The 13,729-nt window shown below is 43.0% G+C and overlaps 1 protein-coding gene across 1 annotated transcript in view; it reads left to right on the top strand.

Moving 5' to 3' along the window:
- Positions 1-13,729, top strand: part of Trpm (transient receptor potential cation channel, subfamily M) — a 66,302-nt gene that overhangs the window by 40,973 nt on the left and 11,600 nt on the right. The window contains exons 7-12 of the mRNA XM_084592150.1: positions 646-843; positions 2,666-2,792; positions 4,291-4,363; positions 8,365-8,465; positions 9,164-9,298; positions 12,716-12,766. Of these exons, the coding sequence (XP_084448276.1) occupies positions 646-843; positions 2,666-2,792; positions 4,291-4,363; positions 8,365-8,465; positions 9,164-9,298; positions 12,716-12,766 (685 nt within the window). The remainder of the gene's footprint in view (positions 1-645; positions 844-2,665; positions 2,793-4,290; positions 4,364-8,364; positions 8,466-9,163; positions 9,299-12,715; positions 12,767-13,729) is intronic.

The following is a 13,729-nucleotide window of genomic DNA, read 5'->3' as shown; positions in this document are numbered from 1 at the left end:
GTTGTGTTGTACTGCGTCCCTCAGTGTGAGCGCTGAGCAGTGATTTTTGCTGTCCGTTGTCCTGAACAGAGTTCCTAAATATACACAAATATATTTTGGCGAAAAGGATGCGAGGAACCAAATTAAGTATTTTCTTCAAGTGCAATGCGAACTAGCGAACGCTGGCCGGGTGACAAATACACTAGAGCGTTGGCACAAAAGCCCGATTCCTTGTTAGCTGGGTACGTATGACGACCAGTTCCGACTCCATACAGCTCGCGAAACAGTAATTCACCCTGCAATCAATAGTTAAAAACCAGCATTTATACTAGAAGCTTGGCGGCATGTTATAGAATGGCAGGCTTTAATTAAGACACAAGACGTAATAAAGGCAATACGAGCGATGCGATAGCATGCGAACTGTACGCTTTTTCGGAATGTTTGTAGCGTAACATTGCAGGAAGGCATAGTGATTTCTTTTTTATTGAAGTTGTCATGATTTCTCATCGCATGTTGTATTTGATGTGCTCACCGACTGTTCTTAGTATTCGTCGAAGCCTAGAAAGATGCTCATCCAGTTGAATGGGGACCTGTAAATAACTTGCGAAACAATACAATCTCAAAAGAAAGTGCACTCAAATGTCCGCGCATTACGCCTCTGCACACCGCACTACTTTCAGGCTCTAGCGTACAGTGGTGCGGCATACCCGTGGTGTGCGTGATCGTGGAGGGCGGCCTGAACACGGTGCGCACTGTGCTCGAGTACGTCACCGACCTGCCGCCGGTGCCCGTGGTGGTGTGCGATGGATCGGGCCGGGCCGCCGACCTCATCGCTTTCGCCCACCGATACATACCCGACGACGAGTAAGTCACCGATAAATGGCGTGCGGAGTCATGTGGAAAGAGTTGTAAGAATTTTGTTCCGCTAGGTCAGCTCTGCTGCAGATGTGCTAGTTGTGCTCCTTGTCCTGGTTGCTTACTTCGGCTGTGAGGCGCTTTGTAATTAGGCGCAGAGGAATGTTGGAGGCATTATTTTTACCTCTAAACTGCAGTTCAAAATCGCAGTGTCTTAGGGAGCATAAAAAGGAGAGTGTGAGGAATGTGCAACCAGGGGGTGATTGCCCCTGGAACCACCTATGTTATGGAGCACGGTAGGACGACACTTTAAAATTGTGAAAGCGCAGAGGGGCTACCTCGAAACCCACTCCAACGATTGAAACCATGGAATGAGGAGAATATGGAAAGATCATACAAATGCGTAACCAGAGGGTGGGTCCCTTGATGGGAAGAGGGATTGGAGAGAGAGAGGAATGCGTAATCGCACGCTGGCTCCCACCGGAGCTATGTGAAATGTGACTGATGTGGATGACGAACGGAGACTATTGCAGTAGCGAAAGAATGCAGCACGGCCCTTCCCCTGCGAAACGTGTCATTGGGGAAGATATTCAGCGCTCGCGGCGCGGCACGCTTTGAATTGCGGGCAAGGATGGAGTGCCGGTGGAAGAATGAAAATGCGTGAAAAATTACAACGAGTTTCCTATAACCATATACACGTTTCGTCATTGTCAAAAATATACACACCTAAGAATTCGCTTCTACGCTTTGAAACGGGACTCGTTCCGCATCTCCAGCGCTGGCAATCTTGCCAGTGACGAGATATCTCGCCCTCATCCTTCTAGAGCATGTGCAACCCAGGAGTGCTTCAAGGTACCCAGTTTCAAGGTCTGTATATTTTTGCCAAACACACACATACACATACACAAACCCACATCCCCCACCCCTACACGCACACATTTAAACATACATACATATGTACGTACATACATATGTACGTACATACATACATACATACATACATACATACATACATACATACATACATACATACATACATACATACATACATACATACATACATACATACATACATACATACATACATACATACATACATACATACATACATACATACATACATACATACATACATGCATACATACATGCATACATACATACATACATACATACATACATACATACATACATACATACATACATACATACATACATGCATGCATGCGTGCATACATACATACATACATACATACATACATACATACATACATACATACATACATACATACATACATACATACATACATACATACATACATACATACATACATACATACATACATACATACATACATACATACATACATACATACATACATACATACATACATACATACATACATACATACATACATACATACATACATACATACATACATACATACATACATACATACATACATGATGATGCCAGCTTCCAACGCAAGAAAAGACGATATAAATTTCTGCATACTAGCGCGCCCTAATGCCGAACATACGTTACTATAACTTGGAGGTAACCAAGTCAGTGGAGGCATATGAATACACTAGAATATGCTCCAATACATTTCACGTTATTTCGGGAGTGCAGCGACAAAGAAAACCAAACATAAGCAAAAAGTTAAAATAGAAAGCAATCCCCGCTTTTTGTTTCACTGCACGCTATTCATCTATCGAGCGGAGCACGGGAAAAGATTTGTCTGTAGTCGCGCTGTTATTGCCTTTTCTTTGCGTTGTGAATAGGGAGCCGCACAGAAGGGAGCTCAAGCGCGTGACGCGTATTGCTTTCCAGAAGCAAATTGCCCGAGGGCTTTCGCGAGCAACTCATCACCACCATCGAGAAGACGTTCCAAATACAGCAAGAGCAAGCCGAGCAAGTCTACGTGGAACTCCTGCAGTCCATCAAGAAGAAAGACCTGGTACGTGCGCAGGGAAACAGCTGTAAGGAATACGGGCATTCAAAATTCTTATGCTTCCATATTTCTTTTCCACCTATATTTCTCTGCATCCGATATTCTCTGAGGATTGCATTTCGCCAAAACATCACTTGTACCCTTCTCTTGCAGTTTCCGTCTGCAAACTGTCAAACTGTTGTTTCCATTAGCAGTTACTAGCAGGCATTGGTTCCATTTCTTTACCTTTGAGATAAGGGAATAAAAGCAAAAAAAGTTTTTTTTTGTTGATGAAAATTTAGTGATAAAAGAGAATTGAAATGTCAGTTGCGTTTTGAACCCTGGGTTATGAACACTACTGGCTCTTGTAAGTTCCGCGAAACGCGTGGTAACAAATAAAAAAAGAATGCAGCGGTGGTCTTCATTCTTACCACTATTATGAAGCATGTGGGGGTATAGAAAAGGAAGAGGGAATAAGAAATAAAAGTGACGGTTGAAAAGATGCGAAACCAGGTGATGGGGCGTAGAGGACAGCAACCATCAGGAACTGTAATGAAAACCCAGTGGTAAAAGCCGGAACATGTTGTGATGAGGAGGACTCTGAGGCCCGCAGTTAGGCGTGGTATGCAAGCATCAGCGGACGCTCGCAATGTACTGCGTTGACACGGTGAGCGCGAAGGGCAGAATACTTTGTCGCACACGTACTTAACTTACACAAGGGAGAAACAGCTTTGCTTGAATGCATACACACAATTGTGATTCGGATTCCATCGTTTTAGGCTCGCTAATTTACATGGTGGCCAGCATTAGTGAACTTCGAAGAGCCTAGCTAGCGGAGGCAGTAAACGATGAGCTGAAATTCACAAGGAATTTTCGTTTTATCTCCGGGCCAAAAGTAAACAAACAAACAAACAAAAATATCGTGCGGAAGAAGAGCCAGTATGAAAAGCGCTCGTCGGGTTTCATGCGCTGCTATTTGAGCGAGGGCTCATTTTCGTCAAGTTGTTTCTTATGACTCTGAGATTGCATAATCACGTTTCCTTCTCTGTTTGTAGTAAACTTCCTTTAGATGGAAATTGCTACAATTGAAAGTGAGACTCGTGATGATATAGAAGATGTGAGCAGAAAAAAAATTCTAATATTGTTGATAAGCAGGAAGATGGTGGCGTTGATTTGAGGGAAAAGGAATTAGCGATAGTAAAAATAATATCGTTAAACGTTGCAGAGGAGCTTGTACGGCGGGCGAAGTAATGCAGGAGAGGTAATCGGCAGCACTTTAGATTCAGGGACGTAGACTGCGGTTTATTACGGGGAAGAGCTGATAATATCCCGGAATAATGAGATGTGATCTGTTTGACTGGAGTGACAGCGTCCCACGCAGACCGGGAGACATTAATCGCTGGAATGGGAGTTTGTCGTGCGGTAGAAATTATGCGGGCGATGATGATAATAATGCCGACGATAACAGATATGACGATGTTAGGGGTTACCGGCGATGTATTTCCTGTTATGACACAACGTGCAGATAACGGTCTTCCGCATGGGAGAAGGCCCCTGCAAGGAACTTGACCAGGCAGTCTTGTCGGCTCTGCTCAAAGGTAAGAAAGCAAGGTTCTTTTCAGCCACTTTCGTTCAGTGCTTCGTAACAACGCTGCGATGCAGAGTACGCTACTGGTTGCCTTAATAGTTGTTTGCAGCAACGAGAGAAGCTTGGAAATGTGGAAACAAGGCACCACCGTTAAGCCCGACGCACGTCTACACTAGCTTACTAGTGCGAAGGAGTACAAGGGATGGAGGGCAGGAGGAGTAAATTATGTGAAATGCACGCGCACATTATGTTTAAGGCGAAAGCCTTTATTGCGTCATCGTTGTCGTCAGCAAAAGCGGCGCGCTTTTGCGGCGGCTCTGATTGGTGGAGACGGGATGATGTCATGAAGATCGCGACCGGTCATTTAGCATCACCACAGTATGTGCGAATGTGTGCCTTAGTGCCTTATATAGCCATATGCCAATAAATGATCAATTACCAATTTTTGAACGAATATTTAGTGATGTAATTACTAATTAATGACTAATTATTTAATGCATTGCTGCTTACCAGTTGCCGTGTGCTAATTACCAATCACTTATGCCTCAATAATTAATAATTACTAATAATGACTTATAAATTACTAACTTATAATTAGTGACAGTTGCTTAATTAACGAAATACTAATCAATGCCGCGCTCCGGTAAAATAAACAACACAACAGTGAACGTACAACAACTGCGAAGATACAAGGTGTGCGATCTCGTCGCTGCCAAGCAGAATTCACTGAATAAAGGCACTCGCGAAAGAGTAGTCACTCGCTTTACTCGTAGCAGCATTCATCGCTACATGCGCAACAGTCGCGTAGCAGAATGCAGCACTCAGGCTTTCGCCTTTCATCACTTTAGTCGCCAAAGTGTCCTCGATTTTTTCTAGTTTCTGGTAGCTCGTGCAGTCAATGAACTGTCACTGAAACGGCCCTGTGCTGTCATAATTTCCCTCATACATTCAACGGCCATTATATCCCCAGCGTCATTTCCGATCGATGCCCGTTAATGCACTTTTATTTCATGAAGACCCTGATCACCGCGTAACTGCTAGGATCGAAATCATGTATTATTCTGGCTAAACAAACATAATTCAACACTCTGGCAGCATAGCCTGGGCGTACAACGCACTTGCAACTGCCATACTACACCGGTGAAGAGATTCAACACTGTTAACTTTCACGCAGTCGCAAATGGCAGGTTGATTGAAAATAGAACTAAGATAAAAAATAAAAATGTAATGCACTCCATATCCTATTGTACCAAAAACAAAAGATTATGGAGTTGAAAACTTGTTAGCTATTTTCATTCATTTTTTTAGCGCGTACCTTGCTAAGCGTGCTTGAGCATAGAAGGTGTTAGCTATTTTCATTAATTTTTTGGCGCGTACCTTGCTAAGCGTGCTTGCGCATTGAAGTGGTTAGCTATTTTCATTATTTTTTGGCGCGTACCTTGCTAAGCGTGCTTACGCATAGAAATGGATAGCTATTTTCATTAATTGTTTGGCGCGTACCTTGCTAAGCGTGCTTGCGCATAGAAGTGGTTAGCTATTTTCATTAATTTTTTTTTGGCGCGTACCTTGCTAAGCGTGCTTGCGCATAGAAGTGGTTAGCTATTTTCATTAATTTTTTGGCACGTACCTTGCTAAGCGTGCTTGCGCATAGAAGTGGTTAGCTATTTTCATTAATTTGTTTGGCGCGTACCTTGCTAAGCGTGCTTGCGCATAGAAGTGCCACACTATTAAATAATTTGGTACCCTCTACTTAGCATCTGTTCACAATAAATAGAAGCATTTTGGTGGCTGTGAGGCAGAATATCGAGCGAATAGTAGGGGTTGGTGAGGAAGTTTTCGGCAGTGTATTGCATAAATAGTTGTAGTCGGAGAAGTAGCCATTGCTGTAAAACAAGAGCTGTTTATTTGCTAGCCACACGTCTTTTTTTGTTTTGTTTCAGTGCTTGTAGTCGTGTGTGTGTCCTTTTTATGCGTTTTCATAAAGAGTTCAAAAGGGCAGTCAATTAGTAATTGATAACCAGTGCTTATTTGTCCCGTTCTTCACGTCCATCTTTTTATACTGTCTTTTCTGCCATCCTTACATGGAGCGCCCACGTACAAGTAAAATATGAAATAAATTTACCGTATATTTGCCTACCTCTTCAAAATAATGCGGTCCAAGATGTATATAACGCATTGCTGCGCTGCGCAGTCAGCAAAATTGGAAAGTTTCTTGGTAATGAACTGGTTCTGCTGCACAAGTTCTAATTTGTCTAGACTACTTGTATTTATGTTACAACTTTGCTGGAACATACCATTACTATTCCTGCGAAGACAGTAATTTAAACTGACACGCCACGTGCTGCGAATTTTTGATGACCACACGCCGGAGGGGAGGCGATTTAAGCACTACGTAACCTAAATTCGGGCCTGATCTTATGGCGATTTCCATCCGTGCTGCTTTTGTCTTAAAGTGCTGCTATCGATTATCGTCTTTAAACACACACACAAACATAAGGTATTTAATTTAAAGAAAACAATATAGCCAGGATAATTCGGCCTTCGCCGATCAAAGCTAATCTTTCTCGGGCATCTGTTTTCCTAAGCGAGCCAGAGGTTTATATAATGTGCAGTTAAACAGCCGTCGTTATCGAGGCGACGGATACTGTCCCACCGTGAGACCTAGCGAATGGAAGCTGTCCGACCTGTCTCGATAAAGTGCAGCAAATTTGCCAGCCGTCGTTTTGAGTTTATTGGTTCGGGTGTCTCTAGGGCTTCGCACAGCCTACGCTTTAAAAATTTTGAAGAAGAGCAAAATTATTTCTTGTTAGGTCCTCGACGGAGAGCCACAATATAAGTAAAAATGTGCTGCACACGTTTTGGCTTAACATTTTTTTGTCTGGGGTTTTTATGACCCGGTTGAGCTAAATACAAAGAGAACGAAAAATTAGGGGAACCTCTTTATCGCAAATAGAGCACCTATGTTTTGTTTTTATGGTAGATTTTTGCAGCGAAACGGCTATACGCATGCAGAATATTGGTTAAGTGCAAATAGCTTGCAGTATCTTGACAGACATTATAAGGCTTCAGTCTATAAGGTGCATGAGCAGATGAGCTGTGCTTGCGACTGCAAAATATATTGATGTTAATTTGCGGATATCAGACTTTGAGTCTAGCGTAGAAAAAAATTCGTGGCTTTGCTTCGTGCCTTTAGCGGAGATTTTACTCAGAAAATTTTTTAAGGGAATCTGAAACAAAGTTTTAGCGATAGAAATAAGTGTAGTACCGGAAGCATCCATACGTACCTACCTAGGTATTGTTTTTGCACTATTTTGCTGTTTCAGTATGTCTCGCTGTGTAGCTAAGTGTCCCCCTTTCCCTTCCCATCTAAACTACCGATATAGAGTCACTGATATACGCACTAACTTTCGATAACATCCTCAAATATGTCAAGTGCAGCATTACGGAGGTTGAAACGACACTATCATTCTTTTACTTTTGGTGACTTGGAGTGCATGTCGACATTCTGGTTCATTTGGTCCAGTTTTCCATTCTGTGCGTGGGAGACAACTCTTCCGCAGCTCCACCTTTCTATTCAATTTTCTACGCTGCTTAATTAGTGAGAAAAGAAACCTATCGTAGTTTTCTTTGTTCGCTTTTAAAAAAGAAACATCACAGATAAGTATTGCATCTCATCTTCTTTAGTACATTGGTGCGAGCATTAAATGAAGTAGTAATAACGCAATATTATTTCTATGCAGCTTTTCCGCGAAGAGAAAAGCGCATGCCACATGAGTATGCACAGGCTAGTTTCCGACTATTTTTGATGTCAACAATGGCTCATCAGCTCTGAATTTCAATGCAAAAATGTTCTAAATGTCGCCAGCTGTAAAGTCGTGTGGAAACGCATGGGCGCGCCGTGTCAGTAGTATATTACGGACCTTGTATTATAGGCAAGGAAGGGACGCTGTTCTGAACTGGATAAACGTGCAGCTCTCATGCTTTGTCGGTGCTTGAATTTCATCCGTGCAGGCCAGTATCTACCTCCTGTGGATCAGTTGAACCTTGCCCTGACCTGGAACAGGGCAGACATAGCGCGATCGGAGATATTCGTCTACGGCCAAGAGTGGCCGGTGAGTGGTGAAACAGGCACCAGGTGAAGTGGTGTACCTTCTTCATGTTCTTTTTTTTTTTTCATGGGGACCAACTACTTGTCTTTTTTATTTGCACGACAAGGCAACTGCGCTAAAAAGTATTACGTGTATGCAGTTTACAATAAAAAAAGAAAGGGTGCATTAGGAAACAGACGTATGTTGCTAAAAACTTCGTGCACTATGTTACAAGTGCAAGTGTTAGTAATAATAAACTTTGGCTTGCGTCCGCAATATTTTCAATGCACCGGTCGCAGAAGAAGAATCGGAAGAACTGCGAAAATGATTAGTGAATAATTACTGTGCACTTTCATTGCTCTACTCCTCACTTGTACTGTCAACCGATCTCTTGCGTTTTGTTCAGGATACCTTCACGGCCAACTACTTCTTATCGTTCGTCTATGTTTTTTTGTATGGCTCGGGTGGATATACAATAAGCCTAGCCTAAGAATGCGTTTCTGAACTAAAATAAAAAGAAACAACCTAAATTCTTTGCAGCCTTGACCGCATCCTTCATACAAAAATCAGGCGATGAGAATATCTTTAACGTGAGTCGGAAAAAGAAAGACGACCTTTCGGACTCACTGAAAAAAAGAGAACGGCTTTTTTTGTTTCCTTTGAGCAACTTTTTAGATGATTGCTGACCAACTGAAGCCGCTTCAATTCTCTGTTATACTCAGCCGGGCGCACTGGAGCAGGCGATGATGGACGCGCTGGCGATGGATCGAGTAGACTTCGTGCAGATCCTGCTGGAGAACGGGGTCAGCATGCACAAGTTCCTCACGATACCACGCCTGGAGGAACTCTACAGCACCGTAAGCGAACCAACGTCTCAATGTTTCTCCCCACGCTGATTACTGACTTTCTAACGTTCGCCCTTTATCAGAAAAATTTACACGATAAGCATGCTGAAAAGATGGCTTCTTTTTGAGAAAAACCTCTTGTTCTTGTACAGAGTTACGATTACGAGGCAAATTAAATAGGAGACTATCAGTTCCCTCTCCGAGATTTCCCATAGTACGCGGCGGAAGTGATAACTTTAAATAAATAAAAATATTTTAATATATTGACATAATCAACATCCTCTTACCCCGGATCATTTACTAAACTGCTTCCGTACAAACGTATGCCTTGGTGCCCTGGAAATTGGACCACAGCAAAATGACCGCTAATTTCAGCACGCCTCGGTCACTTCATATGGGTGCCCCATATATCATCGGAAAGATAGTTATGGCTTAGCAAGAAACCCCTTAAAAATGTCCCTTGTTTCTCTCTTTAACGCGGTAGCGTTAAAGGCCCTCTTCAACAGAAAATTCGGCGTCAGCGTTAACGTTGTGAGCGAACAATAACGAGCATGGCGCTAACAGGCGGTAGCTGGCAGCTGACATGATTCGCACTAATTGGAAGTAAGGTAGCTGCCAGCGTGGGCTTGTCCTTTTATATTGGAGGGTGATATCAGAACCACCTTACTAGAACATTTGTATTCATGTTACCTTTCCCATCCGTTGAGTAGCCTACTGGGCATCGCTTAGTTAACCTCCCTACATTCTATTCTATTCCATTCTATTCTAATCTATTCTATTCTATTATATTCTCTCTATCTCTCTTCCTATCAGGCACGTTCATACGGCTTGCTCATACGTTGATACGTCATACCCTTATAGACACAGCTTAAGTGTGCCTCATTATTTTTTCCGCGTTTTGTTTTCTTTGGGCAGTGGGGGCACAGTGCATGCGCTGGTGAGGAATCTTTTACCGACAGGGGCGTGCTGGTCATAAAAAGAGGAATCGGCGCTGCAAGATTTGGCTGAGAAGCTGCATCTTGGATATCAAGCTCGTAGCAGCGTTGAGGCAGGCCAAAATGACTTCTCCAAAGCAGTTAAAATTCTATTTGGCTGCTGATTGTGGATGAATGGCCTGGGGGGTGGGCCAGTGTTTCACTGGGCTAAACAAAAATAAGAAAAGCCGATCATCACGCCCATTTAAAATGTCTGGAGGTGTCACCATTATATGCGGTTCAGGTTAATTGTCAATAATGAGATGAATAAATAAACTAGTATGGAGGAACACGAACAGGTAGGCTACGGCGGAGTCTTTCCAGTAGGTATAAGCCTGCAATAATAGCAAGCAGAAAAAAGGGAACAGAGCAGCTAAAAACTGAATCAGCATATCCATGCGGCTCAATAAACGTGCTTACTGTTTTAACGCGATGAAATTAATGGTCACTGTAAGCGAAAAAAGTGATCTCTTTCATTTCATACCATGGGTCGAAAAGGTTGGAATTTGACATCAAAATCATTAAATTAGCGTGGTAATGCGGTAAGCAATGCCAGTGATCTTATATTAAATAAATGATGATGTAAATACAAATTTACTTATGGGTGCACAGAATCGTGAGGACATTCCACAGGCACTACGGAGTTCCCTTGAGGAAAGAAAAGCAAGTGATGCTGAAAAAAAAGAAGAAAAAGATTGACCTAGGGCGCGAACGGCTGTCCCCTGAGTCGAGAGAAGAGAGCTGTATTGCACCCGGCCACTGCCGAATGCTCGTTCAGCGCAAAACGTTGAGGGCCTAACGTGGCTCCGCAATAGCATAGTTAGGGATGCTTCCAAATTACACAGTTAAAGCTACTTAAGTGTTCTCAGAATTTTAATGTACTGCATCTCATTTTAGAAACAAAGCTTAAAATGGAGCGATTACGCTGACTTGTAGCATCAGTGAATAGTAGGACAGCTATGAATAACAAGGCCGCTTTTCGGACTGTCATTCCTCTGCGCGCAAGGGAAAATGAACTTTTATATTGTGCCCTTCAGGAACGTTCAAGCAATTTTTTTTTTAATATAGTCCGCGCAATACCCAGATTAACTTAGTGCAGGATTGCACGCGTGTTCTAAAAGTTTTGATTCTATGCATATATTCATTAGATCAGAAATCTGAAGGAAAGGAACAGCAGGACGAAGGTTGTCACCAAACAAACCTTCGTGGCTTCTTTTCATTACGCCTTGTTTCTTCTTAGCAATAGATATACTAGTAAGCCTGAACAGCCTTAAAAGCCTCATACAAAAGTCGCGAGGCTGAAACAGCAAAATATAATCCATTGCAACGATTATAACGGAGCAAAGAAAAAGCTGTGCACAAAACATTTGAAGAAAGAAAAATATACACGCACATAACATCATTGTTGAGCAGCGATGAGGTAGTGTACATGACAATAATGCCTACCTGGTGGCGGTGGGGAAAAACACGTAATCTGGGAATGACAGCCCACCTGACCGAAAGGGACTCTTTCACTGTCTGTTACCGGGGTTTTGGCACAAGCACTTGTTTTTGAATTCTTTTAATGTGTAATTGTGTGACGTGTTTTAGACGATGTAGGTCTGGTAGATGCAAGCAACGACGACTACATTGCATTGGCGCAAGCATACTTGTAGAGATTTTATGCTTGCGGTGAGCCAACCAGATGCACAAGAACACGGTCGAGGAAGGCTGCGAACACGTGCTCGAACGCAGCAGAGAATGCCTCTGATACTCTACGCTTGTAAAACTAGTAACGGAAAGCGGCTTTCTCAGGAAGTATTTTTTTGGTAATACCGCGAGGATGGTGTGCAATTATAAAAGAATAAAATTTATCTTTCTGATCGTGGCTCCTAAAGAAGTGCTTACTAAGGAGTTTTATTTTACGCAACTTTGTTAATGGTTCGCATCGCGTTTTTCCTAGGTCCACTTTTATCTAGCCTGAATCAGCATGCCTTTGTGGCTTGTGAATATGCGCCCACCTTGCAGTAAGAAGGTCTCGGGGTCGATTCTTTCAATATCGAAGTTAGCTGAATTTCTTTTCATCTCGCATATATTTGCTTGCGGAATATCCCTGAAATATATCACTTCAATCCGAATATTTTTAACTTGTCACTGATTTTAAATGGCTCAATTGAGGTAATCCCTTCTTCGCGGTATGGGCGGACGGGCAAACAAGAGGAAGGAGAAATAAAGGTGAATATGCAGCCATAAAATGCATTTACGCATCCAAATCCTAATACAGGGTAATCAAGACGCTGCCGCAGACTTGTTGCAGCGCGAAATAGGGCGTGACGTTCTGGCGAATTGACATAAGCTCATCGCATGAGCAAATATAAAAAGAAATAGCTATCGCTGTTGTTGCGAATTTCGTTCGTTACCTTCATGTCAAAGTGTCTTCACCTCTACGCGTTTCTTTTATCCTTCCCACCCGCAGAAACACGGACCCAGCAATACCTTTCGATTTCTGGTCAAAGAAGTACGCAAGGTAAGAATGTCCTTCACTACATAAATGATCTAATACAACCTGACAAAACTTCCGTGCAGCGAAGTGGAATATGAGGCGACCTAGCTGACATTTGCTTGCAAAAGAACGAGCCAAGCACCTTTTCCTATCGTTACATCTTGCATGCTATACTCTCTCGATCACGTTTCTCTAGCACTAAAGATGACTGGTCGAAGTAACTTTTCGATTCCGCTAGGGGTGCGTTTTGAAAGCCTTTCGAAGTCCTCGTGTCAAGAGCGTCTGACCTGGGGCTTCTAGGCAGCATACGGCACGGAATTCAAGCTAATTTGAAGTGAGCGTTCGGGCCACTGCACGGAAATAATGCGGCGCAGTGCACTCACCTGCCCTTGAACGCATCGAAGCGGCAACACAGAAAAGCAGCAAAGCTGACGACGTGCCGTAAACAGAAATAACGCACGACAGCTTTAGCATAGGGCAGGAAGGCTGCGAGGGTCACGTATATCAAGAGAGCGTTGCGCACCGTGAAATTGGAAAGCCCCGTCCCTTCGCGTCAGCTGTCCTTCGTCGCGTGTTTGTCGTTTTTCTTCGCTCACTTTCTCCCTCCTACTCCTGCTGTCTACCTCTGCTGTCAACCGCTGTACTAAACGCGACGCCAACCTCTTTAAAGCTATTGCAGATCCTTGATTTAACATTCTTATTTCGGCGGTTGGGGTTTGCGCAAGTGCTGAGGAAGCAAAGAAAAAAAAAAATCTCACTGTCACCATTGCTATAAAATCGCGCAAAGTATGGCTCGAATAGTTGTGAAAAGTTTCAGCATCGTCTCAACGTTGTGCTCGTTTTAATGTCGTAATGCTCGTATTCGCTGCTTCAAGGAGAAGACAAGCACCCAGACCATGAAATGTGCGGTCTGCAAGCTGGTGGTCGTGAACTACGCTTTCCTGGTAGCAATTTTTGCTGTTATTGCCGTTTTCATAATACGGATGG

Source organism: Amblyomma maculatum, chromosome 2 (genome assembly GCF_055883805.1).
Source record: "Amblyomma maculatum isolate TAMU_Amacu chromosome 2, ASM5588380v1, whole genome shotgun sequence".
NCBI classification, from domain to species: Eukaryota; Metazoa; Arthropoda; class Arachnida; order Ixodida; family Ixodidae; genus Amblyomma; species Amblyomma maculatum.
The sequence above is the reverse complement of the archived record's forward strand: the minus strand, read 5'-3'. Positions and strand labels throughout refer to the sequence as shown.